The 26,990-nt window shown below is 38.5% G+C and overlaps 1 protein-coding gene and 2 long non-coding RNA genes across 4 annotated transcripts in view; 2 read left to right on the top strand and 1 right to left on the bottom strand.

Moving 5' to 3' along the window:
• Positions 1–9,246: 9,246 nt before the first annotated feature.
• Positions 9,247–12,213, top strand: LOC139158511 (uncharacterized). The gene is made up of 3 exons (XR_011557704.1): positions 9,247–9,335; positions 9,475–9,639; positions 10,514–12,213. It is a non-coding gene; the product is annotated as an uncharacterized lncRNA (long non-coding RNA).
• A 1,615-nt stretch (positions 12,214–13,828) lies between these two features.
• On the bottom strand, positions 13,829–26,656 carry LOC139160728 (uncharacterized). The gene is made up of 3 exons (XR_011558001.1): positions 26,263–26,656; positions 14,867–14,948; positions 13,829–13,980 (listed from the first exon to the last, which is right to left on the bottom strand). It is a non-coding gene; the product is annotated as an uncharacterized lncRNA (long non-coding RNA).
• Positions 26,251–26,990, top strand: part of LOC139160725 (glutamate dehydrogenase, mitochondrial-like) — a 35,187-nt gene continuing 34,447 nt past the window's right edge. The window contains exon 1 of one of the 2 annotated variants that reach the window (XM_070738967.1): positions 26,251–26,836. In XM_070738967.1, coding sequence (XP_070595068.1) covers positions 26,350–26,836 — 487 coding nt within the window. In that variant the 5' untranslated portion in view covers positions 26,251–26,349. The remainder of the gene's footprint in view (positions 26,837–26,990) is intronic. The other variant, XM_070738968.1, reaches the window with a different exon arrangement.

Genomic DNA, 26,990 nt, shown 5'->3' with positions numbered 1-26,990 from the left:
TTCAACCTGGAAATAAGGAAGAACTTCCTGACGGTCAGAATGATCAACCAGTGGAACAACCTACCAGCAGACATTGTGAACTCCAATACCCCGGACATTTTTAAGAGGAAATTGGACTGCCATTTGGCTAGGATGCTATAGGGTTCCTGCTTAGGCAGGGGGTTGGACTTGATGACCCGCATGGTCCGTTCCAACTCTAATAATAAATAGATAGATAGATAGATAGATAGATAGACAGACAGACAGACAGACAGACAGACAGACAGACAGACAGACAGACAGACAGACAGACAAACCAAGATGGCCTTCCCTTAATATGCTCAGGACAAAAATTAACTCATATCACTTTACGCATCCATCTTCACCCTATCCTCGATTCTCCCTTAAACCGTCAGAATCATTCCTACAGTAACATAAGATTATAGTGGCAGTAGTTGTTGAGGGAATGGGGGAACAGACCTGCATTTTCCTCTATACAACCAATGACTGAATGCAGAAATTGGTGACTGGCCAGCACACCTGCCTCTAGTGCCCCTGCCTTGGCTTAAAGTTAAGGAAGAAAAGCAGCCAATTTGACTGGCAAAAATCCATAGATCATTTGGGGGTCACTATACACAGTGCACTATTTTACAACTGAGAGGAAAGTCGGGTTTTAAGAGACTGAGCTGATAGAAAATTGGGTTGAATGCCTATTAAGGAGCAGTCAGTTCTAGTATGAGAACCTATAGGCATAGTAATGTGGAAGCAGCATCAATGTCCTATGTAAAAATAATAGTATGTTGTTCTAACGAGGAAAGAAAAATGTGCTGGCTCGGACATTTTATTACTGACATTCAAAGAGCCCTACTACCATACTTGTCTGCTTTTGCAATACAGATGCAAGGCCTACAATATCCAGAATGTATTGCAAATGGCCCTCTGCTTTCTATTCTGTATTTAAAAATTCAAGATAATGTCCAACTCTTCTCAGACACACACTCTCTTGTTCAAATATGTGTCCTAAGTATTTATCCCCCCAGTGAAGGGCTACCAAAATTTTTACTACCACACTGTGGGTGTGGCTTATGCAGGATGCCCTGTATTTTATTTCAACCTCTTCCCGTGCAAATTAGGTGCTCTGGAGCGGAGCTCCATTGTTGCTACCCCGTTGGTTCCCCCACATCCAGGCAGTAGCCCACCCGTTATCCCCCTGCCCTCCGATTTGCTTGTATTCTTCAATCCGGCAACTGATTGTGACTACAAGCTTTATTCGTCTTTCTTTTGGTGCAAATACATGTAACAAGTATTGCCTTGCTTAGGTTCTGCAGTAGCTTAATCATGCAAGGCAAGGATCGCCTCTCTCTTATGTTGTTCAACAGTGTTTTGACCAGCTGATCAATTGGAAGTTGCAAAAAAACCCCAAAGTTGCCCATTGTCCTCTGCCTTCCTTACAATCATTTATTTTTATACAGAGTACAAAATCCCCCCTTTTCATCCGTGGTCACTGTGTGAAAAAAGAGGCAAAGTTGCTATAATTAGTATGGCTGTGGAGGACAGGGGAATGGAGCTTGGTCATTTGGAGGAAAGGGACTCAGGAATGTTACCCACTACAAGGTAGACTGGTAGGTAACCCAACCTGGAGAGGAAAACAGGAAGAGATTTGCTGTGGGAAGCCCCCGTCCCCCATCTCACAGAAGGCCCAGACAGGGAGGAGGAGAGTTTGGCAGACAGCCCAGGAGGCGATCAATCATCTGTATCATCTCTGGATTCTGAACAAGAATTAATGACACATCCACACATGCATAGAGTGATGCATAGGAAGCAACAACTAAAGGATTATTACAAGAGAAAATGAGGCCACCTATGGTTGGGTGGGGCTGCTGTAATTAGTGCTGCTGCTATAAATAGCAGCATGTGGGTTTGGCCGTTTTGGAGAATTATCTGATTGTTGTGTTTCATGAATGTCTTGCTGACTCCTGCCTTTGTTTGTTGGCTTTTCACCACTTTGAAACCAAAGCAGAGCAATGTGTGTTTCACATCGTGGAAGAAGGGCTGAGACTTTCTTCACAGCTGCAAGCTAAGTACTTACGAACTGATAAGGGACTTGTACAAACTACCAGGTTGTTTTGGGACGAGTGCTCTTTGCAATACAAAAAGAGTGCTTAGTTTATTTTGAATTTTGTGATAAAGAATATTGTTTTGAATTTTCAAACGTGTGTGTGTCTGAAATTTGTACCTTTGAATTTGGGATGCTCCTACCAGAGAGTCTGGCAGAACACAATAGTAGGACATTTATACATAAGTTAATAGTTTATTATTGTTGTAGAGACAAAAGGATACTGTATATAAAAGGAATTGAATTCCTAGTAATAAAGTCAGAGGAAAAATACAGTAAATTCTTCTTTGCACAAGGCATGCGAAGCTACTGGTAATAGCTTTTCTAGCTTTCCTTTTAGGATGCAAGGTATGTTCCTATTTCATTGCTGCAACATCTTTCCCATTCTCATGTATCATTTAAAAATTATTTCTCCTTTGACTGTAATCGTGGTACCTTATTGATTTTAATTTTTTTACAGCTGCTATTGCAATTTGATAGTGGTTCTGGAGTAATAAGGTTGGATGAACAGTGTAGCAGAGTAGATAATTAGCTTAAAGCAATATATTGATACCTATTTTATATAGATTACCATCTTTATTCAAGTTAACCCTTATTTCAGGAGAATGCAAGACATCTAATGAAAGGCTGGTGAGGTAAACATCTGAATATGGCCTCTTTTGTAAAGGCTTTATTTACCTTTTCAGAGATTGAGTTTACATTTGTAACGCCCTCTGAACAAAGTTAAGGTGATCTGAGGGATGCTGGAATTTGGTGTTAATGCTGAAATCTGCTGCTTTTCCTCTAGGAATGCTCTGGAAGACATCTTCTGCCCTTTTGTTGCAGAGGTTGTTGGGTCAGTGCTCATTGTCAGCAAAGATTACAGCTGAATACATCGTAATGGTCCCTTTGGCAATTCTCCTCACCAAAGAGAACCTGGCCTGCTCCGTAGCATTGCTTAAAAGACAGTGATGTTTATTCATTAACCCATATGTCTGTTTGGTCTTGTTTGTTTGTTTGTTTATTTACTTTACTTTATTTATTTATTTATTTTGTCCAATGCACAATAATACACAATGAAGGTAATAGAGGATATAGTAGGGAAGAAATACGAGATATAGGAGAGACTATAGGACAGGGAACGGAAGACACTCTAGTGCACTTATGTACGCCCCTTACTAACCTCTTAGGAATCTGGAGAGGTCAACCATGGATAGTCTAAGGGTAAAATGTTGGGGGTTAGGGGATGCTACTATAGAGTCCGGTAAGGAGTTCCACGCTTCAACAACCCGATTACTAAAGTCATATTTTTTATAGTCAAGTTTGGAGCGGTTAATATACTCTTGGATCTGTTGTGTGCTCTTGTGTTGTTGTGGTTGAAGCTGAAGTAGTCTTTGACAGGCAGGACATTGCAGCATATGATCTTGTGGGCAATACTTAGATCATGTTTAAGGCATCGTAGTTCTAAGCTTTCAAGACCCAGGATTGTAAGTCTAGTTTCGTAGGGTATTCTGTTTCGAGTGGAGGAATGAAGGGCTCTTCTTGTGAAGTATCTTTGAACATTTTCAATGGTGTTAATGTCTGAGATGCGATATGGGTTCCAAACAGATGAGCTATATTCGAGGATGGGCCTGGCGAAAGTTTTGTAAGCTCTGGTAAGTAGTGTGAGATTTCCAGAGCAGAAGCTACGTATGATTAGATTAACAACTCTTGAGGCCTTCTTAGCGATGTTGTTGACTAGCTCACTATGTTTTCCAGATCTTATAAATGAAAATCCAGGAAGGAAAGGATAATTAGTTTCAGTAGCACCTCAAGATATGCAATTTAAATCCTTGAGATGAAGGTACAATCAACCATTTCACTTGGCCCTGCTATTAGTCAACTGCAATCTTTCTTTCTTCTTCTCTCTCTCCCTCTTCCTCCCCGCTCTTTGTAGCTTACAAAGTCATAAAACACAATATAAAATAACTAGAGCATTAAAATGTTAGAAACATTAAGCATTAAACATTAAAATGTTAGGAGAAGATTCCCACTTACATTTTCTATTTATATATTTTTATCCAATTTTTAAAATCAATTTTAAGTGGGATCTTCTCTTAATCCACTAACTACTTTGTGTGTAGGACATGAGTCCTACACGAGTCTGCAGAGAGGGGCGGCATAAAACTCTAATAAATTATTATTAATTATTATTATTATTATCTTCATCAAGGTTCCAAGCTATTCGGCAGAACCAGGTTTTCAGAGCCTTTTGAAAAGTCAAAAGGGTAACAGCAGATGGCATCTTGATGGGCAAGGTGTTCCACAAGGCAGGAGTCACAGCAAAAAAAATTCTAGAGCCGCTAACTGAAATTCTTTGTCGTATAGTATCCAGGCATGCCTCTTCTGCTGAAGCAAATGTTTGGGATGAGACTTCCTCAGGTCAGGTGACATGGAGCCAGGCCATAAAGAACTTTATAGGTGACAACCAATACCTTGAATAAACCATCAACAAATGCAGTTAATGCAGCAGTGGTGTTATATGGGTCACTAGAGGCCCCTAGAACTATATGCTGCTGTGTTCTGTGCCAGTTGTAGCTTCTGAATACACTTCAAAGGTAACCCTATGGAGAGCACATTGCAGTGGCCCAAATGCAGCATAAGTGACTGAGCACGAATCTCCTGGTCTAGGAACAAGTACAACTGGTACACAACATGAAATTTTGCAAAGGGTCTTTTAGCGACAGCTGCTGTTTGCTCTTCAAACAGGAATAATGAGCCTAGGAGACCCCCCTCCCCCTCCTAAATTGTGCAGAACCTGTCTAGGGCAGTACAATCCCTTCCAGAACTCAGGATATTAAATTCCAGGATCCCAAAGCTCCATATGCCCATAGCCATCTTATGTTCAAGGTTGACTCAGCCTTCCATCCTTCCGAGGTGGGTAAAATGAGGACCCAGATTGTGGGGGCAATATGCTGGCTCTGTTAAAAAGTGCTATTGCTAACATGTTGTAAGCCGCCCTGAGTCTAAGGAGAAGGGCGGCATAAAAATCGAATAAATAAAATAAATAAACAAATAAATGTTACCAGGTGGCCAGCTGAAGCTTGCTGTCCCCCATTCAGAAAATCCATCCCCCCACAACCTTCAGGCACCACAAGAACACTGTGACAACATCACTTGTATCACCTGGGATGAAGATACAAAGTTGATGATACCTCACCCCATTGTGTTGAATGATCTCACCCAGTGGCTTCGTGTAGATATTAAAAAGCAGCAGGGAGAGTACTGAACCCTGTGGTATACCACAAAGGAGTATTCATGGACTGCATCTCTCACTCCCTATCAACATTGATTGGGACCAGCCTTGAAGAAAGAGGCCAAGACAGCACAAAACGGCACTGCTCGGCCCCAGACCCTACAGCCAACCCCAAAGAATATCATGTTCAATGGTATTGAAGGTTGATGGAAGGTCAAGAGCAATCTCTCGCCAGAGATTGTGGACAAGTGTGACGAATGCTGTCTCCATCCCATAATCAGGCCTGAAAACTGAGTGGAAGAGCTCCAACAATCCATTTCATCCAGGACCCTCTGAAGATGCCATGCAACCATCTTCCCTACAAAAGAGAGGCAGGAATCTGGATGAAATTTATCTATTAAGAAATTAAGAAGGTGTTTTCTGTTAACTGGAAGAAAGGGAGATAGATGAAGGAGGAAAAATGATTTCAGAGGTTTATTTTTTAAAATAACAATAACATTCTTTCATGTTCTTAGAGTCCAGATCAGAGATGGGAATTTTTGTAAGATACCTTTCCTGGGTGTCTGGTTTTAACTAGCATTTCCGTCATCCGGAAGAAATCTGAAGATGGGGTTGGAGAATAAGATTAGTAATGGTGGAAAAATGAAAATGAAAAGGAGACCTTGCTCCCCAGCTCGGCTAATGCATTTGCTTTATTGCTTTAGTAATGCTTGCCATTTTTGTTTTGTTTTGTTTTCATGATTGCATTTTTTGTGAGGGAGATCTAGACTTGCTGTATCAATACGCCATAGCTATTCTCAGTGTCACTCTGATCTCCAGGGAAACTAATTGCTTGGCTCATTCAATGAATGCAAAAGAGTCTCTTCATTAGAGCGATGAGGCTCACTCCTTTCTGTCCTATCTAAAAGGAAAGAAAATACTGACTGGGGTATTCTTTAGAGCTGTGGCTTTTTTCACACAAATAGGATATTTACTAGTTCTACCAGCAGGAACTGGTTTATTAACTGCTCTGTTAACTGCTCTGAAAGCTCCTGTAGTAAATGGGAAGGGAGGGAGGGAGGGAGGGAGGCTGGTGGAATTGCATAGTAAAAAAAATACTTCCAAAAACCCCTTCACCTCTTGACTTTTCCTTTGTTGCTTATGGATACATCAATAGGGGGAAGAATGGATTATATTATATTATGGGTTATATTATTTATGTATGGTATGAGTGTGTTGTATGGTTTTTAAATAATGGGTTTTAGACTTCTTTTAATGTATTAGATTTGTTACATTGTTGTTATTGTTGTGAGCCACCCCAAGTCTTCGTAGAGGGGCAGCATACAAATCTAATAAATTATTATTATTATTATTATTATTATTATTATTATTATTTCTTATTATTAGGGAAAGTGAAGCTAGATGGAGGCAAAACGGTGAGATAAATACTCCCAATAGATATGATAAAAGACTTGGCTGTAAACACTCCTGGAGGAAGCACTATTACAGACATAGTAAATCCTCCCTCAGTCCCTGTTAGCCTCAGGAGAATGTCTTATTCCAGGCCTAACTAGAGGCCTAAGCAGAATTCGCTTATCTAATAGATTTCTGACAGTCTCAAAATGGGTGAACAGTGCAGTCAGGCGGTAGGGAAAGCAAGTAGGATGCTTGGCTGCATAGCTAGAGGTATAACAAGCAGGAAGAGGGAGATTATGATCCCGTTATATAGAATGCTGGTGAGACCACATTTGGAATACTGTGTTCAGTTCTGGAGACCTCACCTACAAAAAGATATTGACAAAATTGAACGGGTCCAAAGACGGGCTACAAGAATGGTGGAAGGTCTTAAGCATAAAACGTATCAGGAAAGACTTAATGAACTCAATCTGTATAGTCTGGAGGACAGAAGGAAAAGGGGGGACATGATCGAAACATTTAAATATATTAAAGGGTTAAATAAGGTCCAGGAGGGAATTGTTTTTAATAGGAAAGTGAACACAAGAACAAGGGGACACAATCTGAAGTTAGTTGGGGGAAAGATCAAAAGCAACATGAGAAAATATTATTTTACTGAAAGAGTAGTAGATCCTTGGAACAAACTTCCAGCAGACGTGGTAGATAAATCCACAGTAACTGAATTTAAACATGCCTGGGATAAACATATATCCATCCTAAGATAAAATACAGAAAATAGTATAAGGGCAGACTAGATGGACCATGAGGTCTTTTTCTGCCGTCAGACTTCTATGTTTCTATAGCAAAGCACCACAAATATAATACGGCCCAGTTCCTATCTCAAACAACATTAGTTGCAATAGGAACACAGCATCCTCCATGATCCATAGCTGATAGATAAATTACAGGGTGGAAATGTGTTACCAATTGAGTAGCTGGGTGACTTTAAAAACTAAGACATGAAAAGGATGGATACTTTTGAACTGTATTAAACATCTAAACTAAAATTCAAATTTGTAGGACTGTCGCAGCCAGGCTAGTGTGACTCTTACACATTTATTTTATTTATTTATTTATTTTGTCCAATACACAATACATATTGAGGAGAATAGACATGAAGTATTATATATAAAGAAAAGATATGAAAATTGAGAAGCTATATGAAAGGGAGAAAAGATATATGATATATGGGATAAGGGGAGACAATTGGACAGGGGACGAAAAGCACACTGGTGCACTTATGGGAGCCTATCCTTATGAGCTCACCTTCAACTCTGTACATGTGTCAGGAATGTGATTTGACTTCCCCAATTAAAACATTCTCTTTCTGCTTATCCATATACTATACATATGTATGTATGTATGTATGTATGTATGTATGTGTATATGTATGTGTATATGTATGTGTATATATATATATATATATATATATATATATATATATATATTCTGTTACTATATTCTATATATTCTATATATTCTATTCCTATATATTCTATTCCTATATCTTCTTTTTTATTCTTTCTTAGATATATTTTACTATGAGTATCTCCTCTATAACCTTCATCATGTATTTTACTATGTGTATATTGATATATACTCACTAAAACCCTCATTGTGTATTGGACAAAATAAATAAATAAATAAAAAATACTGATAATTTATCTGGCTGACAGAACAGCTTCTGAAGGATAAGTTAAAGATGGAAATTATGTTTGAAGGATATGTATATTTCATGTAAGGTTTCCAAAATCTGGTGAATTAATATGAGTTGTCATTTAAACTGGTTTTAGAATATTTCATAGTTGCTTTGATGGCTCTGAGAACAATGTTTCCCAACCTTGGCAACTTGAAGATATCTGGACTTCAACTCCCAGAATTCCCCAGCCAGCATCTGCTGGCTGGGGAATTCTGGGAGTTGAAGTCCAAATATCTTCAAGTTGCCAAGGTTGGGAAACACTGAGTTAGAAGGATAGCCTAAAACTAGAAAGAAACTTATTCAAGCAGCAAAGACCTACAATTGTTACAGGCAATTAGGGTTAAAATGAAGATTGGGATATAAATGCTTATCCTGCATGGGGCGGGGTGGGGGGGAGATAGATTGGGATAGGCTCTGGGATAGGCTGACGTTATACAGTCACAGAGAAACAAAGGAAGATCTGAACAGTTTGCTTGTCAGAGCTAGTGATTGCTTCCAAGGATATGCCAGATTTGAGCAAATCATCAGCTCTGAGAAGCTCCGGTATCTCCTAGCTGAGTGTTCTGTTACAGTGTCTTTCACAATCCCCCCCCTCCCACACCCACGCTCCCCTTTCTATGCAGATTATAAGGGGGCCCTATATGAGGAGGGGAGGAGGGAGGTGCAATGCTTCCAGAGCCTGGTGAATCTGCCTCAGCCAATCAGCATCGACTGTGCACCTGGTTGCCAGGCAACACAGAAGATGCAAAGACAGAAAATGCTCCTACCAGTAAACAGCGAAGAAGGAAGGCCGGGATGTGGAGAGGGAGGAGAGATAAGAGAGCTAAATATAGAAATGGAATAAAAATAAAGTTTATTAAATGCCACACTACTCTAATGCTTTAAAAGCCAAGGTAGGTTATAGGTGGCGAGAAGCATTAATTTGTTCAGGACAGATATATGTGGGAATATTAAAGTGGAAACTGTCGTGTAAGAAGCAGCTTAACGGGTTTTCACAAGGCTGAATCTTTTACCTTTTTCTGTTCTCAACAGGCCATAGCTTTCGGAATTAGAACATGTATAAAGACATAAGAGCCGGGATGGTGCAGCAGGTAGAGTGCTGTACTGCAGGCCACTGAAGCTGACTGTGGATCTGAAGGTCAGCAGTTCAAATCTCATCACCGGCTCAAGGTTGACTCAGCCTTCCATCCTTCCGAGGTGGGTAAAATGAGGACCCGGATTGTGGGGGCAATATGCTGGCTCTGTTAAAAAGTGCTATTGCTAACATGTTGTAAGCCGCCCTGAGTCTAAGGAGAAGGGTGGCATAAAAATTGAATAAGTAAATAAAAAAAATGTATCTTGCTAAACGCTTGTAATAGTAGTGGATTCTAAAACCCTTTATTACCAGTTTGTGCAACGTTACTCTGTTGGGCGGAAGCTTCTGCACATGCGCATAAGCGTCCCTGATGAGTGCCGCCAGCACTACCGGTTTGTAGAACTGGGCAGAACTGGGAGCAACCCACCGCTGGTTTCTAAGAAAGTAGAATTAAATGTAACTTTTTCTTTTATGTACACTGAGAGCATCTGCACCAAAGACAAATTCCTTGTGTGTGCAATCACACTTGGCCAATAAAGAATTCTATTCTATTCTATTCTATTCTATTCTATTCTATTCTATTCTAAGCATGGTGTTTATACTCTGTGCTCTGTGCGGCTTCAGCATTTAGTCATGCTGGCCACATGACCACAGAGATGTCTTCGGACAGCGCTGGCTTAGAAATGGAGATGAGCACTGCCCCTAGAGCCAGAAATGAGTAGCACGCATGTGCAGGGGAACCTTTACCTTAGGGCAGTGTATTCCACAAATCAATTTCTGTAATAAAAAAAACAAAAGCAAGAAACAGCATATTTATTTCCAGCAACGAGGGTGAAATAGAGAAAGAAAGGAAATTTGCGATTAATTCCCCATTGTGTATCTCATTTACTGTTTTTACATTGTGTGGGACTTTATCTTGCTAATTGTTAATTTTCTTCCGTACTCGTAAATGGATCTTAGCAACAAGACAATGAGGCTATCTTCTTCCTTCTCTAGCTTTCATAGGCAGCATCAGCAGCCATGGAATGATGCCAAAAATCCACATCTTTCCCCAAGATTGCTGTGTCTCAAGATTATAATCCTTGTGTTATGGTGCTAGAACTGGCAACAACAGCAAAGAAGATGATTATGTCATTGTGACCTAACAAAGACTACACTAAAACTACCTAAAAATCTTCTTCATCTTATTTCTCCTTAAGCCCCAGCTGTGCATATTCATTACATTTCAATTAACTTGATATTCCCTTCAACAAGAAAATATTAGGATCAATCATATGATCCTTGTAGAGACTGAAAATAATTACCTATAATTCCATGCTCAAGCTTGTGTGATGCTAAATATCAGAATCAAAATGGAGGTGGTACCTATACTAAAAATAAATCCAGTGAACGAGAGCCCAGTAGCAATCACAAGTATAAAAGACGATTGCTAAAATAAATTCAATTTGGCCATGATCATTTGATTGTAGAAGGAATTATTGTAAGTTATTAGATAAAGAAATCAACAAGCAAAGGACTGATGTACTTGTATGTTCAATTGTGGGAGAAAAAAATTCCCAGTAACAGAAAATATTGTTTTTAGGCTGCTCATAGGAACTATATAGATTTGCTTAAGAATTTGCATAGTTGCGTCATTAAGGAATGAAGCAACGTCGCCCAGCTCAGCTCCGTATGCATGCACATGTGCCTCCTATTGGCCAGCTGATTTTCAGGTATCTGCTGAGCATGCATGGAGGACAGGATGCAGGATGGGAGACGCACTTGCATGCATGAGCGGGAGTGGGGGGGTGTCACACGCACATACATGGAGGGTCCGGAAGGTACTGTGGCTCCCCCTAAGACTGTTTTGGTCCCAGGAGGCTGCAGGAAGGCCTGCTAGGCCCAAAACAGTGATGGGGGTGACACTCTCCCATGTGACCTGTTTTTGGTCCCAGGAGGCTGCAGGAAGGCCTGCTAGGCCCAAAACGGGATGAGTCACATGCACATGCACGGGGGGAGGCAGGGAAGGCATGCATGTGGGGTGAGAGGGAGCATAGGGGGTTTGCATGCACATGCATGCAGGAGGCGGGGGACACGGGGGTTGTCAAGCTCACATTGCATTATGGATGCCTGTATGCACAAGCTTTCAGCACATGACAAGAAAAAGGTGATATACCTCTTCTGCTAAATGTAAGTTTTCTGAAGATACGGCTTCTAGATATGGTATCAAATGATACATTTTTGTTTTCATTTTATAATTGCATTTGAGAGCTATAACCCACATCTTTAAAATATCCTTAAGGCTGGAGAGGAAGTGTCCAGAAGATTAAATATTACATATTGCAATATGTCCCATAATAGATGTCATGGTCAGACCTTATAATATTGGGGCGAGGGGCCAGCTATTGGGATCAATTTTCAAAAACACTATGAAAGAACTTAACATTACAACATCTGATAAATTTATAGATATGAATTGATCTTTCTTTTTCTTTTTTTCTTTTTAATTTTTCCTCTTTTCTTTCCTTCCCCCTTTTCTCTTTTTCTTTCTCTCTTTAGCCTTATTTTCTTCTATATATATAATCTGTATTTTGATTTATAACTGCATACTCTAAATTCATATCCATTTGTACCAATATTCGCATAGTCCTTTTGCTTTATGTATCCCCTCCCCTATTTATCTTCAATAAAGATTATATTTTCTTAAAAAAAGAAAAGAACTTTACATAGTGCAGCCAAAATCAATACTGTACTCTAGAAATCATGCATAGATTTTATCCTTCAGAGATGACTTATGGTGAAATATTATTATTATTATTATTATTACTACTACTACTACTACTACTATTTATTTATTTATTTATTTATTAGATTTGTATGCCGCACCTCTCCGTAGACTCGGGGCGGCTCACAACAGCAATAAAACAATTCATGACAAATATAATAATTTTAAAACATTTTTAAAAACCCGTTATTAAGCAGACATACACACAAACATACCATACATAAATTGTATAGGCCTGGGAGAGATATCTCAATTCCCCCATGCCTGGCAGCCAAGGTGGGTTTTAAGGAATTTATGAAAAGCAAGGAAGGTGGGGGCAGTTCTAATCTCCGGGGGGAGCTGGTTCCAGAACATTTCCCAAATAGTCTTGAATTATCAATTACTGGACAGATAGTCCAGGCATTTGAAGTATCACATTTTAAGTAATACTCTACATTGCATTATAATCCAAGGACCTCAGATTGCCTAGTATTGATTTAGCACAATATTTTCACTTCACTACTTTCTTGCATTAACCAAAAGCTTTGGAAATCTGCTACAAATCCAAGATATAAAGAAGACATATGATAAAAACTAGAACTAGATAATCAAACTAGGACTGTTGGGATCCATTAAGACAGTTTGTATTGTCCCCATATTTCCAAAAATAAAAATAGAGATGCCTTGGGGTATATGTACTGTATGTATGTATGTATGTATGTATGGTGAATAAAGCTTAGAGATAACCTCACATTGCACATTATAAAAGGCATTCTCTTTAGACATAACCCATTTACTTATAGGTGTAACACAGATTATTGTCAGATGAGAAGCAAAAGTTGGAATCTCAATTTCATGGAGTACATTTTCACATGGAAGAGATTCAAAATAAAGATTGGTATGTAGCCAATGGGTTGGCACACACTTTAATCTAGACTTGGCTTCAGCTCCCAGTTCTTTTGCTTTTTGTTTTTAATTGCTGCAAGTAAGATGTTACTGGAAGAAAGCTAGTACATTATATATCTGATAACTATATAGTTGATGGCAAATATAGTCACGAAACCAGTTTTATTCGCTATTTAGAATATAATAGCATATAATGTAAACAACTGTTTGAATTCATAACTGAAGTTTATGCAATGAGACAACATTGTTGTCTCATTCCAAAAGTTACAGTGTGTACGCGTTAATATTTATTTCCATAGAAACATCCCACCTCCACGTAAGTTTATTTCTATGACTATTTGGATTTGGCTTGCAATCAGTTCCTTCAAATGATGTTTTCTAAATAGTTCAAGTAGGTTGTTCTTTACCAATTGGGTTGGAACAGGGGTCCCTAACATTTTGGACCTCGGATCACCAAATTCATAATTTCAAATCCCACAGACCCTAATTCATAATTTTAAGTCCCGCAGACCATTAATATGATTTTTTTTAAAAAAATAAATACATTAGTAAAATAAATATCAGAGACCTTTCATTTTATTAATATGAAATAAATACTTATTTAATTATAACAAAATTGTAAATGCACAGTATGTTTACTATGTCTAGAAATGTTGGCAGCAGACAGCATGAAGCCAAATAAATTAAGGCACTGCTTAAACACATTGCACCCCAATCATGCTGATAAACTTCTTGAATTTTTTCAGCGAAAATGTGCTGGAAATTGCAAACAATCACCTGGAGAGTTGGGGGCGCGTGAAATGTTTTCTTCTTCCTGGGTGGTGGTGGTGGTAATACAAAATAATTGAAAAACAGTGCTTTAAAGGTTGTTTAATTGTAACAAAATTATTAAAATTAGTGTAATTATTACAAAATAATTGAAGCTTATTTGAGGATGGCTTGCTGATGTTATTGGGAAAGCAGGCTGGATTAATTGCTCTCGGCCATATCCGGCCCAGGGGCCAAGCTTTCTCCATGAACAACCACGGGTTAATCACCTGTGGGTTGGAAGGATGCAGTTTTTGGTGACAAAAATTTTTTAGTTTTCCACAGTCATGGGCTCCTTCCCCCACATGGGGGAAAACCATCCGGCCAGTGGAAATGATCCGGGAATGACACAACCGATAGATTTTGGCCCGGGAACAGCACGACAGACAGATACCCAGCAAAAATAGCCGAAATCTCACTTGTGCTCACAAGATTTTGGCTATTTTTGCCATTTTTTGCTTCTGAGCATGCGCGGAAGCAAAAATACTGGCAAAAATAGCCGAAATCTTGCATGGGGCATGTGCGTGCACGTGTCAGAAGTGCACGTTTTCATGCCGGTCACTGAAGACTGTCCGGTTAGCACAGTAAGTGACTGCCCAATGCTGGTTTTCCGATAGTCAACAAGTGCAAGAAATCAAATAGTAAAGGTTAACAAATTAGTGTCTGGTTGTCATCTTACTAATTGGAGCAATGATTTTATCATAAACCATTCCAAATTCATTGCTCTTCAGTTTCTCTACTGGCCATTTAAACTCTATTCAGAAAGAGTTTCATGGGTTTAAACAAAACTCATTTGAGTTAGGATCAGGGAGCAAGAGTTGCCTTGATCCTACAGTCTCCATGACAACTATGTGTTACACAACAAGGTGGTGAAATAGTAAATTGTCACATACCTCCTGGAGTTGGAAACAGTATCAGATGAGAGATGGGGATAAGGGTGGGGATAAAGTTCTCAGCCCATCATCTTCATCATTCCTGCAGAGAAGTACAATATATCCATTGTATAGTTAGTGCAATGAGGTCCACAGAGAAGGTCAGCATATAAATGTAATAAATTAAATTGAATTAATATAGAGGCATATAGAGAAACTGCTGAATAAGAAACCAACCTTTTAAAACCCTTCTACAAATTATGAAACTTGTGAAATGTGACACCACTTTAAAATTAATTTTGAATGAGTGTTCACGTAAATCTGAGCAGCTTCCAATCGCAAATATTTTGATCTCTATACATTCATTGAAAACAAAACTTGAAACATGTAAAGTTCAGGCTTTTCTGGACTGTGGTCATCTTAGGTTTTTGTGACTGATCCCCAACTGACCACATAAATGACAAAATTATGAAGTAACAAGCTACTCACACATACAATCCATAGAAAGAAAGCTGAACTGCCTGCATTGATTATCAGCTGCTTTCATAATATTTGTCTTTCGCTCTAACTGCTCATACTAACAATTTGTGCCACTGCAGACCAAATGATGGGACGTGTATATTATCCTTGAAAGTAAGGAAAATGGAGATGGAAATTACATTAGGTGTTTTCCTCCTGATTTCCAGACAGCGAAAGAGACGGAGGAAGGGAGAGAAAATAATATTTAATCATGTTGGTACTTCCTCACCTACAGACTGATATAATTTAGAGCAAATAAGCTTACTTTGGTACTGCTGTTGAAGTATTGCTTTTTAGTAATTAGCTGGGAATTAAATCTAATCAGAAGCTCCCCAAATAAATAGTACCGTTCAATAATACCACTATTTAACTTAATGTTTTTTTTTTTGTTTGGTCACAATCTTTCTATAATTGTTTACTCAAAAATAAATATCTTTCAGGAAATTCTTGGCTCTCCTGACAAATACCTCTCATATGCCTTTATGATGTCAGTCTCTATACCTGGAAACCAAGGGATTGCTATTATGGATTATTTCACATTTGTTTCTTTTCCATTCCTCCCCCCCTGCTTCCCCAGTCAAAAAATCTCTCCTTGAAGCATACACTTTTGATCCAGCGGAAACATTTGCATTTTCTGTACTGAGGTATTATCATTCAGTATCCTATGAGGCAAAGCAGCTTTAATTGAAGGTGTTTTTCCTCACTGAACCAGCATGGGGCCTATATTAGCAGCTGGTCCATCCTCCTTTCCAGGGAACAGAAGTTAGATTGGCAGGATAACAATAGGAGAAAGGGATGAGTAAGATGTTACTGATTGCCTGGAAACGCATGCTCCCGAAGTCTGTGTCAAAGAAGTCTGTGGTTTAGGCAGAATTGCATCCCTCACCCACTCAAGCTCTCTCCGTTCCCACACCCTAAAAGAAGTAGGGAAACATATACCCCCACCCCCTCATAGTTTGTAGATCTATGTCCAGGATCATACACAGTGCAACTGTTATAGATATTTTGTCCATATGTCTTATTCTAATTTACCCACAACTGCTGGGGTTTCCAACCCCAAACATAGCCGTGAAAATCAAGGGTTAAAAAAAATCATTGAACTTTGTAAAAATGTTCTCAATCTAATGAAAAGTCTGCAAGAGCAATCTTTGCTCTCAGGCATATCCCATTGCTCTCTTCCTCTCTCTCTCTCTCTCTCTCTCTCCCTCTCCCTCATTCACCCAATTGTAGAAAGTCAGCACCCACCCACCCACCTTCCTAGAGAATGAAATATTTTGGGGAATATTAAAAAGGCATGATAGAATATTTCCTCTAAAGGAGAAATGGGATCCCGTACACAACCCCATAGAAATAAAAAAGGTATAAAGCCCCACCTTATTCTGAACTCCATTTTGTCAGCTGTCCCAGCACTGCACATTGTGTGTGTATCGGTTCTGTTCACCTATAAACAGAATCTTTCTTTCAAAACAGTCTCCATATTATTCCTGGCTTGGAACTGGACTTCGATATTTCTTCCAACGCAAAGATGTCAAAAAGTGTAGCTGATTCAATAGTTTTATCTTGTTGGTTTGTATTGTAATTTGAATTACTATTATCAGTTCTTCATTTTGATTTATGTGTAGTGGTTGATAATTGTTATGTATTGGGAGTCCTTATGTGATATCAGTATACAAATTTGACAAGATAAGCTAATTTCCACAATGCAGCGAACAGTCAAAGCAGACTAGCTGTAAGTATCATTCTGCGTCTTCCACAATTAAATTTAACGCATAGTATTGGGCCACATGCTTAATATTCCTCCAATGTTTTATCGAGCCCTATTTCATTGCATTTCATGCTCAATCTATGTGGTTTTGATTTTGATGTAAGCTAGTTTGGGTCTGCTCTGTCCTGCATGAGACCAGAGAAGAGCTACATTCTACAGCTATTTGGAAGATAGCAAGCACAATGTTTCTGGAGTGCCCTGAGAGACTTCTCTGACATTATCTTTGGTACCTTTTCAATAAAGAGGTGGAAATCTCTTTATTTGTAAAAGCCTTTCATCTGATACGATTATGCTCTGTCTCATTAGTTCTTCGTTATGTGGATGTGTTCAATACTGTATATGTATGCACAGATAAACTTGTTTCTATTCATGCTTTAAACTGAAAGATATTTTTAATACCTTCTTTTGTTAGAGTGCTTCAAATAGATTAGTGGTCTCCTGACCTTTCTAGTGGATTGGCTGGGAAGGGGGCGGAGGAGGGAGAGAGGGGATAGTTATGTGTAAGAAGCGGGTGAGTACTTGCACACAACTCCATTTGTATGAGTGGCAGGCACGGGTGCATCTCCATTTGCATATGGGCACGTGGACCTGCTGCTTGTAGAAATGGATCAGCACATGTATGTGCTCGCCTGCCACTTCTGCAGCCCGGTTCTGAACAGACAGTGACCCAGTAGTAGGCTGCAGCCTGGTGTTTGGGGATCACAGCAATAGATGTTTTTTAACTCTTAGCACTCTGGAAACCGTTTGTGATTGAAAAGAGAGAGGGAGATAACAAGCAGATACATTTAAAAAAAATCCCTCCAATATATCAAGTCCTGCTTATTTATGACAATCAAGTTGAGGAATTGCTAAAGCACACAATGGCTAGATTTCTCTATGATGTTATGTTTTTTTAAAACTACAGTTTGCTATATAAGACATAATGAGTTGGTTATTGCGGAACAAAGTGTAAAAAAGAGATTTATGCTGTCTGTTTTTATGCAAAAGATTTTATGCAAATTTTTGCCAGTAAAATAGCTCAAATTCTCTCAGATCCACACAGAGAGGTAGATAGAGTCAGAGAAAATGATTGGGGTAACACCTTGCATGGTAATGAAGAATCCATCTTGGCTCATTTATTCTGAGGAAAGGGATAAGGTGCTCAACAGTATGAGCTCTACTGCATGTAGTATAATAAATCCACACCCCACTTGGTTTCTCTAAGAAGTTGTAAAAATGTGATTGATAGTTACTCCAATAGCTCCTCAGGGGAGATTGTCCTAGCCACTTAAAAAGAGATGGTGACACATTTCTTCCTAAAGAAGCCCCTTAGACTAGTCCAGGGGTAGGCAAAGTTGGCTCTTCTATGACTTGTAGACTTCAATTCCCAGAATTCCTGAGACAATGATGCTAGCTCAGGAATTCTGGGAGTTGAAGTCCACATGTATTTTAGGTATTTTTATTTATTTATTATTTATTTGCTTCGTCTGGTACATAATGTAGGTATGTGAAGATATAATCATATTAATATACAGTGCATGAATAAAAATTAGAAAAACATTAGAAATAATAGAGAAGGAATAATCATTAGAAATAATAGAGTTCATATACATGATGCTAGTAAAACATAAAGAGACAATAGGACAGGGGACGGAAGGCACGCTGGTGCACTTATGCCCACCCCTTTAACTATCACCTAGTCCCTCTTTAAGGAAGATTGTAGGGAAAAAAATTAGGGCTATAACTATAAAGTTATATTAATCCTTCCATTTCCCACCATCCAATCATAGCTGAAGAAGCTTCTTGGATAAGAAGCAAAATGCCTCAATCACGTCAAAGAAGAAACAGAAAATCCAGTTGCCTCTTCAAAAAATCACCTTTGGAACCACCATGCCCTGGATGACAGAGAATCTCCATAGACAATGGTTGGAAATTAGCTATGGAGAGAAACCACCTAGAACTAAGGAGAAATTTCCCTACACTGAAAACAATAAACGAGTGGCACAGCTTGCCTTCAGAAATTTTGGGTGCTTCATCACTGCAGGCTTTTAAAGAGATTGAACAGCCATTTGTCTGAAGTGATATTGTGTGTCCTGCTTGAGCAGGGGATTGGACTAGAAACCCTTCAAGGACTCTTTTAACTCTGTTATTCTGTATAGAAGCCAGTGCAGATAAGAAGCACATAACAGAAAATTATAGTTGTAGTACAGAGGAGGTGCTGCATTGAAAGGGGGAAAAAAGACACCCGAAGTTATTTTGTTCAGGGGTGTATGTGTTCATGTGTGTGTTTCCTAGCATTTTAAATCAACACAGGGGCTCGACAATTGCATATACTATTGCTGCATAGAGGAGTGGAGGCAGCACTTACTTTTCAGAAAAACTGTTCCATCAGAAGGGCTATAAACCCTTCCTTTCATTATGTATAAATAGCAGATTGCTATTCATCCATCCATCCATTCATTTATTCAACTTCTATCCCGAAGGACTCAGGGCGGGTTACAACAATAATAAAAATACAATATAAATAGATACAAAGGAATAAAAAAAAGTCAGACATTATCTAAAACTAAAACTAAATTAGGGTTTTTAAAATTATTTTAAATATTAGATTTGTTATATGTTTTTTCACTATTGTTGTTAGCCGCCCCGAGTCTGCGGAGAGGGGCGGCATACAAATCTAATAAGTAAGTAAGTAAGTAAGTAAGTAAGTAAGTAAGTAAGTAAGTAAGTAAGTAAGTAAGTAAGTAAGTAAGTAAATAAATAAATAAGCTAAAACTAAAACCCCATAAAAAGTTATTAAAAAAGGCAGTCAGTCAAATTTGTCAAAGGGAAAAACATTCAATTTTGATATTGGTAGAAATAACATTTGCTTACTATATACAATCAATCAACCAATCAAATTTATTCCATCAATAACCAGCAGTGTTTAAAAGAACAAAACAAACAAAATCAGAGTGAAGGAAACAAATACAATAATATACCAAAAGCTAAGCTCAAACATGATTTGTGAACTCTTTAAGAAAATGTCCTTGCTACAGAGAATTGTGATCTCCCTCATGCAAACAGTCCAAGACATGATCATTTTCTAGCAAGTACTTTCTGCATCTGGAACATAGGTGAGGAAACCTTTTAAAAAGAGAGATGGAGAGATAAGCAGGAATTAGACCTATGAGATGCATATGCCAGGCCCCATTTGCTTGACGGGCTGCATAGTGTTTGTTGGTGTGGGGATCTTTCTCTTACAGAAAGGCATACAGATATCTGAAGCTATGTTTCCCCACCCCTTCTTTTCACAGATGGCTGCTTACTTTATCTGCAAGAATGCTGTGCCAATTCATGCAGCCAACCATGCAGAAAGGCCAAGCTTTAAAACAGATGTGGTGCTGACAGATGGCAAAGTCTTGACTTCAAGAAGGAGGAATGGCTGAACTAATGAAGGATAATTTTGTACATACACACGTGTATATATATGTGTGCGTGTTTCCAATTACCAGAAGAATATATTTATTTCTTAATATTAATGACAAGCAAGCTAAAATTAAGTTCTGCCATTAAGAGTGTGCATGAGAGAGAAATAAACACCTCCGCTGTATTTCCCAGTCCTTTGATTTCCTAATTCTATCTATACCAGCATTGCTTTAACTGTTTAAATCAATTGTTCTATATCACGTTATGAGTTGCTTTATGAGAAGATGGTTGGTTCCTAAATACATTAGAAAGCACTAGATGATATATTAGGCACTGCAAGGGGGAATAGCCTTCTCTGTGGGGGGGCCGGCCCTCTGGAATCAGCTCCTCCCAGGGATCCGCATTGGCCCCACCCACCTTCCGCAAGAGTTTCATTTATGCTACCAGACTTGGGGCCAGTAGAACCTAGCCCCCTAGCCAAACGAATGTAGTGTATTTTGTTGTGTAAATGGCAATTGATTAACTGTTTTAAATTAATTGCATTTTTTAAATATGTTGTAAGCCACTCCGTGTCCTCAGAGAGGGGCAGCAATCAAATCAAATCAAATCAAATCAAATCAAGCCATAATTGAGAAAGCAGCAACAACAGCAAATGTTATTCTGCAAAGAAATTGAAGAAACAAAAGAACCCTTGGTTAGCGGCTGCAAGATGAGACTGACCACAAATGATGGCATTACAAAGTAGCATCAACTGAAAGATGCCACCTGTCTGAAAGCATGAACTGATGGGACTTATAATGAAGTAAGCCAAAGTGCTCTTGGAATTTAGAATTCAAATAAACATATCCCATGACTTGATAAGACAGACAGACAGACGACAAAAAAAAAATCCGGATAGTGGACATGGCAGTACTTGGAGACAGCAGAATAGAAGAGAAAGAACTGGAGAAGATAACAAAGTAGAAAACCCGCAAATAGAAATAGAATGACTTTGACAAAAGGAAGCAAAGGTAATATTAATAGTTTTAGGCACCTTGGGTATAATCCCAACATAAGCGAAGCACCACTTGAACACCTTTGGCATTGATAAATTCACCTTCAGTCAATTGCAAAAGGCAGCTTTACTCAGAACAGCTTGATAACTTTAACACTATAAAACAGCAACATCCGCCTATGCTGTGCTAGGTTCTTGGGAAGGACTCGATAGGTGGATAAAAATGCTAAATCCAATCTGAATAACAGGTTGACTGTGCAAGGAAACATAATAATAATATTTCCTTTTGGGGTTGCATGATTGCCAGTTATTCTACTTCTCACAGCTTTCTTCATCATACTGATATCAGGCCACAGATGTTTGCAAAACACTAGGAGAAAGACAAGTTGTGCAACCAATAGACTATAAATGATGAAGTCTTTGTTGAGAACAGAAGCCTTGCAGAGTGGGTGCATTGTCTAACAAACAAAGCTTACATTAATACTGCTAAAAGCTGCTCATCCATCAAGAAATCGGCGGATATAAACACCCACTATAAGTACTGCAGATACAAATGGGAAAAAGTGCTTTATCCATCTACTTAGACAGTTATTGCCAATGGCTGCATTAATGCTTATGTATCTGAATAAACATAACAAGAAATTAGTTCAGTATTTAAATTTGAAATTAGTACATACAATTTAGTTTTACACTGTAAATCTTACTTTTCAAATATTTTGTATCTAGCTGATGAACATTAGGTGACCTATTTTTATTTCTATAATGATTCTGTAACATTAACAGGGTGGTTTTTATTGGTTGCTTTATGCTGTTATTTATTTATTCAAAGTCTTCTGAATAGGTGATATAAAGATTTTAATAAATAAAATTAAAACTTACCAATCTAACCGTTTTATTATATGATACACCCTTGAAATCCACAGAGCCATTAAAAAAAAATTAATTTTTTAAAAAAAAATGAAACTGCTGTAATGAACATAGGTAATTCTTCACAATCAGAATGTGAAGAGAGTAAATGTTCTGTCAATTAATCCTAAAATCATGCAAAATGAAAATTCTGACTTCCTTCTTTTTTTAAAAAAAGGACAAGGTGACAGGATATCTTTAGGATCAATTGACTTGAAAAGTTTCTGAGAAAGGTTTTCACTTGAGAATACTAAGTAGGAGTGTGAACAAAATAAGGTCTAACAGCATTCTGACTTGCCTACTACTCTAAACAAATGTTCAATTTTCAACTGCAATTTTGAGATTTCCATCATTGATCTTCATTTCTGATTTGTTTTTGATTTCTCCTTAGTGAATCCTACCCTCCCACCCTGATACCTCTTCTTTTTTAAAGATGCTTTTATTATTTTAGATTATATGAAACACCCAGGCACAGTTTGGATTGAAAGTGTTCAGGTTATAATACACTATAGCTGGCTTCACGCATTATACCAGACCATGATTTGTTTCATATGGCACAATCAGCTGAGCTAATATATCAAACTATAATGCTAATCCATAAATAGCTGATAAACCATAATGACTTAATATAATAAACAAATCAAATAAATGAAACCAGAGATTCGTACAATATAAAAACTAAATGTTTCACAATCAAGAAAGTTTTATGCCTGTCTTTATATCTGAAATTGAACGCAAAAGTTGAATGAGAATCCCATACCCTATCCCAGCATTAATACATCTTCAAATTACACAAACAAATGCAGGGGGCTATATGGTTCCTGAAAAGTTATCTGGTTTAGTACATGCCTTGCAAACAATCTCCCCCTAGAGCTTCATCATATTATCCACACTCAACAAAATATTAGAGCAGTGTTTCCCAACCTTGGCAACTTGGAGACATTTGGACTTCAACTCCCAGAATTCCCCAGCCAGCAAATGCTGGCTGGGGAATTCTGGGAGTTGAAGTCCAGATACCTCCAAGTTGCCAAGGTTGGGAAACACTGTATTAGAGGACGAGTAGAACTGGTACATGACATGGAGAGCAGTCTGTACGAATGATTGAGTGGAATGAAAAATTTGCTAATTCTGAGAGAAATTAATAACTTTAATAAATGCAATACTGTAATAGAGGGCCTATCAAAACATGAAACCAAAATGTTTAAATTCTCTCCATATATAGTAACCTAACCTTTATTTTATCATAAAAAATGAAAAATCGTGATTCTTTTAATAGGAATAAAGTTAAAATAACTGAAATATGAAGCCACTTGCAATTTTATGTATCTGAGAAGTAAAACAGTTATCCACTATATATTTGTATAAAATAAGGTCTCATTGTGTTCAGTAACTCTGAACACAGAGGATTGCATTTTCTCATTAAGGCTGATGACAAATAACAAAAAAAACCCCTTCCATATTTGATATCAACCATTTTCACTTAAGTACATGACATCGCTTCCAATATATTTAGTCCACAAAACAGCTTGAGATAATTTATAATTGAGAATATTTTAATTTAATCCTTTTTCGATAGAGCAGTGGTTAGAGTGCAGTACTGCAAGCTATGTCTGCTGATCACCAGCTGCCAGCAGTTTGGCAGATCTAATCTCAGTAGGCTCAAGGTTGACTCAGCCTCCCATCCTTCCAAGGTCGGTAAAATGAGGAGCCAGATTGTAGGGGGCAAAATGACCGCTTAAAGAGGGCTGTAAAGCACTGTGAAGTGATATATAAATTTAAATGCTATTGCTATTTTCCTAAAATTTTTCAAACTTATAAATGCTTATATCCCAATCCTACTGGTATTTACTTTGAAAATGTCTATTGACAATAGAATTGTTTTCAAGGAAGACTATAAACTGAAAGGTTAATTAAAAAGATACATTTATTTAATCAATTTATATAGCTGCCTATCTGAAAAAGTTACTTTGGATGGCAATTTGTTTAATTATAAAAATTATATCATTCATAATATTCAATTTATAATTTGTATTATATATTATAATTATAATATAAATTATACTTTTATAATTGAGGCATAATTTGCGTAATATCTATTGACTTTATTTAAATATATTGATACAAATGACATTTTATATCATTTGTGTAACTGACATTATACATAGTACAAATTATCAAAAATAAGGCAAATGAGAGGCTGTGTTTTTAGATACAGTGGTACTTCTACTTAAGAACTTAATTAAGACCAGGTTCTTAAGTAGAAACGTTCTTAAGTAGAAGCAATTTTTCCCATAAGAATCAATGTAAAAGCAAATAATGCGTGCAAAACCATTAGGAAAAATAAAAGCTCGGAATTTGGGTGGGAGGAGGAGGAGGAAGAAGAGGACAGTCACTGCCAAAGGAAAAAGGTGAGGTGAGGGGAATCCAAAAAATCCAAAACTTTAAGGCTAAAAAAAAAAAAAGAGGGACTCTGAGGCGGCGAGGAGGAACATGTGTCTCTCATACACCCGGAGGGAGCCTGCCTCCCATACAATGCGCCAAAGAGAGAAACCCAAGGGGAATGGCAGGAAACTGGCTGGGCCTTTGTGCCGCTCTCAAATTTCCTGGAAAATTTTTCTGGGCTCCTGTTCTTAACTAGAAAATGGTTCTTAAGTAGAGGCAAAAAAATCTTGAACAGCCGGTTCTTATCTAGAAAAATTATTAAGTAGAGGCATTCTTAAGTAGGGGTACCACTGTACCTGGATAAATACTGCCTGGATGCAAAATGACCAATATTTAGAGATGTTATTGGACATATACTATACTCATTGGATTCAATGACTGACAAATAGGGCTCTCCTAGACATGTCTAATAAACAGCTTATACAGACATTTTGATAGCTGGAAGTAAAAAAAAGAATAATTCATTATGAAAGTAAACTAGAAAGTGAAAAGTGTAAGTTAAATATATACTAAATACAGTGTATGCTAGCCTGTTATGGTAAACAACCTTATGCAAAGTGATAAAGGAAATAACACGCAAAGAGAGCTGGGGTGGCGCAGCAGGTAGAGTGCTGTACTGCAGGCCACTGAAGCTGACTTGTAGATCTGAAGGTCAGCGGTTCAAATCTCATCACCGGCTCAAGGTTGACTCAGCCTTCCATCCTTCCGAGGTGGGTAAAATGAGGACCCGGATTGTGGGGGCAATAGCCTAGCTCTGTTTAAAAAGTGCTATTGCTAACATGTTGTAAGCCGCCCTGAGTCTAAGGAGAAGGGCAGCATAAAAATCGAATAAAAAAATAAATAAATAAATGAAAAAGAGAAAAAAAATACAGCTAGATTTAATTTACTCCAATACTATTTACTACTCATATCCTGCCTATCGCACATCTTTTTACATCTACACCCTTGGTTCTACAACATCCATTTATTTTATTTATTTATTTAATCAAGTTGGTAGTATACAAAGATATAACAATGTTTATATACATGATACTAGTAAGAGAGATATCAATATCACAGATCAATGGATATTGTGCAACTCGATTTTATTTTCTTAGTTCTTTTTTTTGAAGATCTCATCCACGCCATCCATTGCAACTTTTTCATTCCTTTTTTTAAAATGGTGGCTAGGGAATTCTGGAAATTGAAATCTATATACCTTTAATATGCCAAGCGCCGTTCTAGATCTACTCTCTATAGCCTTCTACAGTATTCTCAAGTTTACATTGTTCCTCCTCTCTTGCTTTTATCTCCGCAACCAAGGCGTCTTTCCCGCCCTTTCTTCCCATTGGATGGTCTTCTGTCCAATCAAAATTTCACAATTCGATATCCCTGTCAAATTTAGCTCCCCTCGCTTCGCCTCGCCTTTTGTTCTGCGTGACAAGAGCCGAGTGAAATTCGTGCTCGTTCTGCCCTAATAAAAGGCGGCGGCCTCCATTCTTCACGCCTCCAATGCGGTGGTGGTTGAAGGCGTGGGGTCGGCTGCCAGAAACGGTCTTTGGGCGGGATTATTCGTGGCAGCCCAGAGCCGGATTCCCGCGTTGGGCAGGGATTCAGAAATGCCAGGCCTCGTTTCCATGGGAACAGGATCTCTCCGTAGGGGGCGGGGGCATTCCTGGCAGAAGTCGCGGGAAACCGCTCGTGCCCTGCCGCTGGAATCACGCAACGGAGGCTGAGGGAGCGCTTAGCCTCCTGGACACGGTCGAGCGCTACTTCGACCGGGCGGAACGTGTGATTGAAATGGAGCTCGTGAAGCGGCTTCGCTCTCCCAAGGACGAGAATGAGCGAATGCTGCGGGTTCGCGGGGTCCTGGACGCAATCCGGAGCTGCGGCCACCTCCTGGAGTTGGCCTTCTCCGTGCGTAGAGACAGCGGCTGTTGGGAGTTGATCAAAGGCTGTCGTGCCCAACACAGCCAGCACCGTATGCCCTGCAGAGGAGGTGAGCTTGAAGGAGCTCCTCCTCTCCTGTAGTGTAAATTTAAGCAAACAATAAAAACCCCTTGCTTTATATTTTCACAGCAAGTACTGTATAGATATTCAGAAGCAATAATTGGCCTTGAAGATATTAGAACTTATTGAGTAAATATGCACAG

This window comes from Erythrolamprus reginae, chromosome 2, assembly GCF_031021105.1.
Source record: "Erythrolamprus reginae isolate rEryReg1 chromosome 2, rEryReg1.hap1, whole genome shotgun sequence".
Lineage (NCBI taxonomy): Eukaryota > Metazoa > Chordata > Lepidosauria > Squamata > Dipsadidae > Erythrolamprus > Erythrolamprus reginae.
Note: the sequence above shows the minus strand (reverse complement) of the source record. Positions and strands in the feature narration are given on the sequence as shown.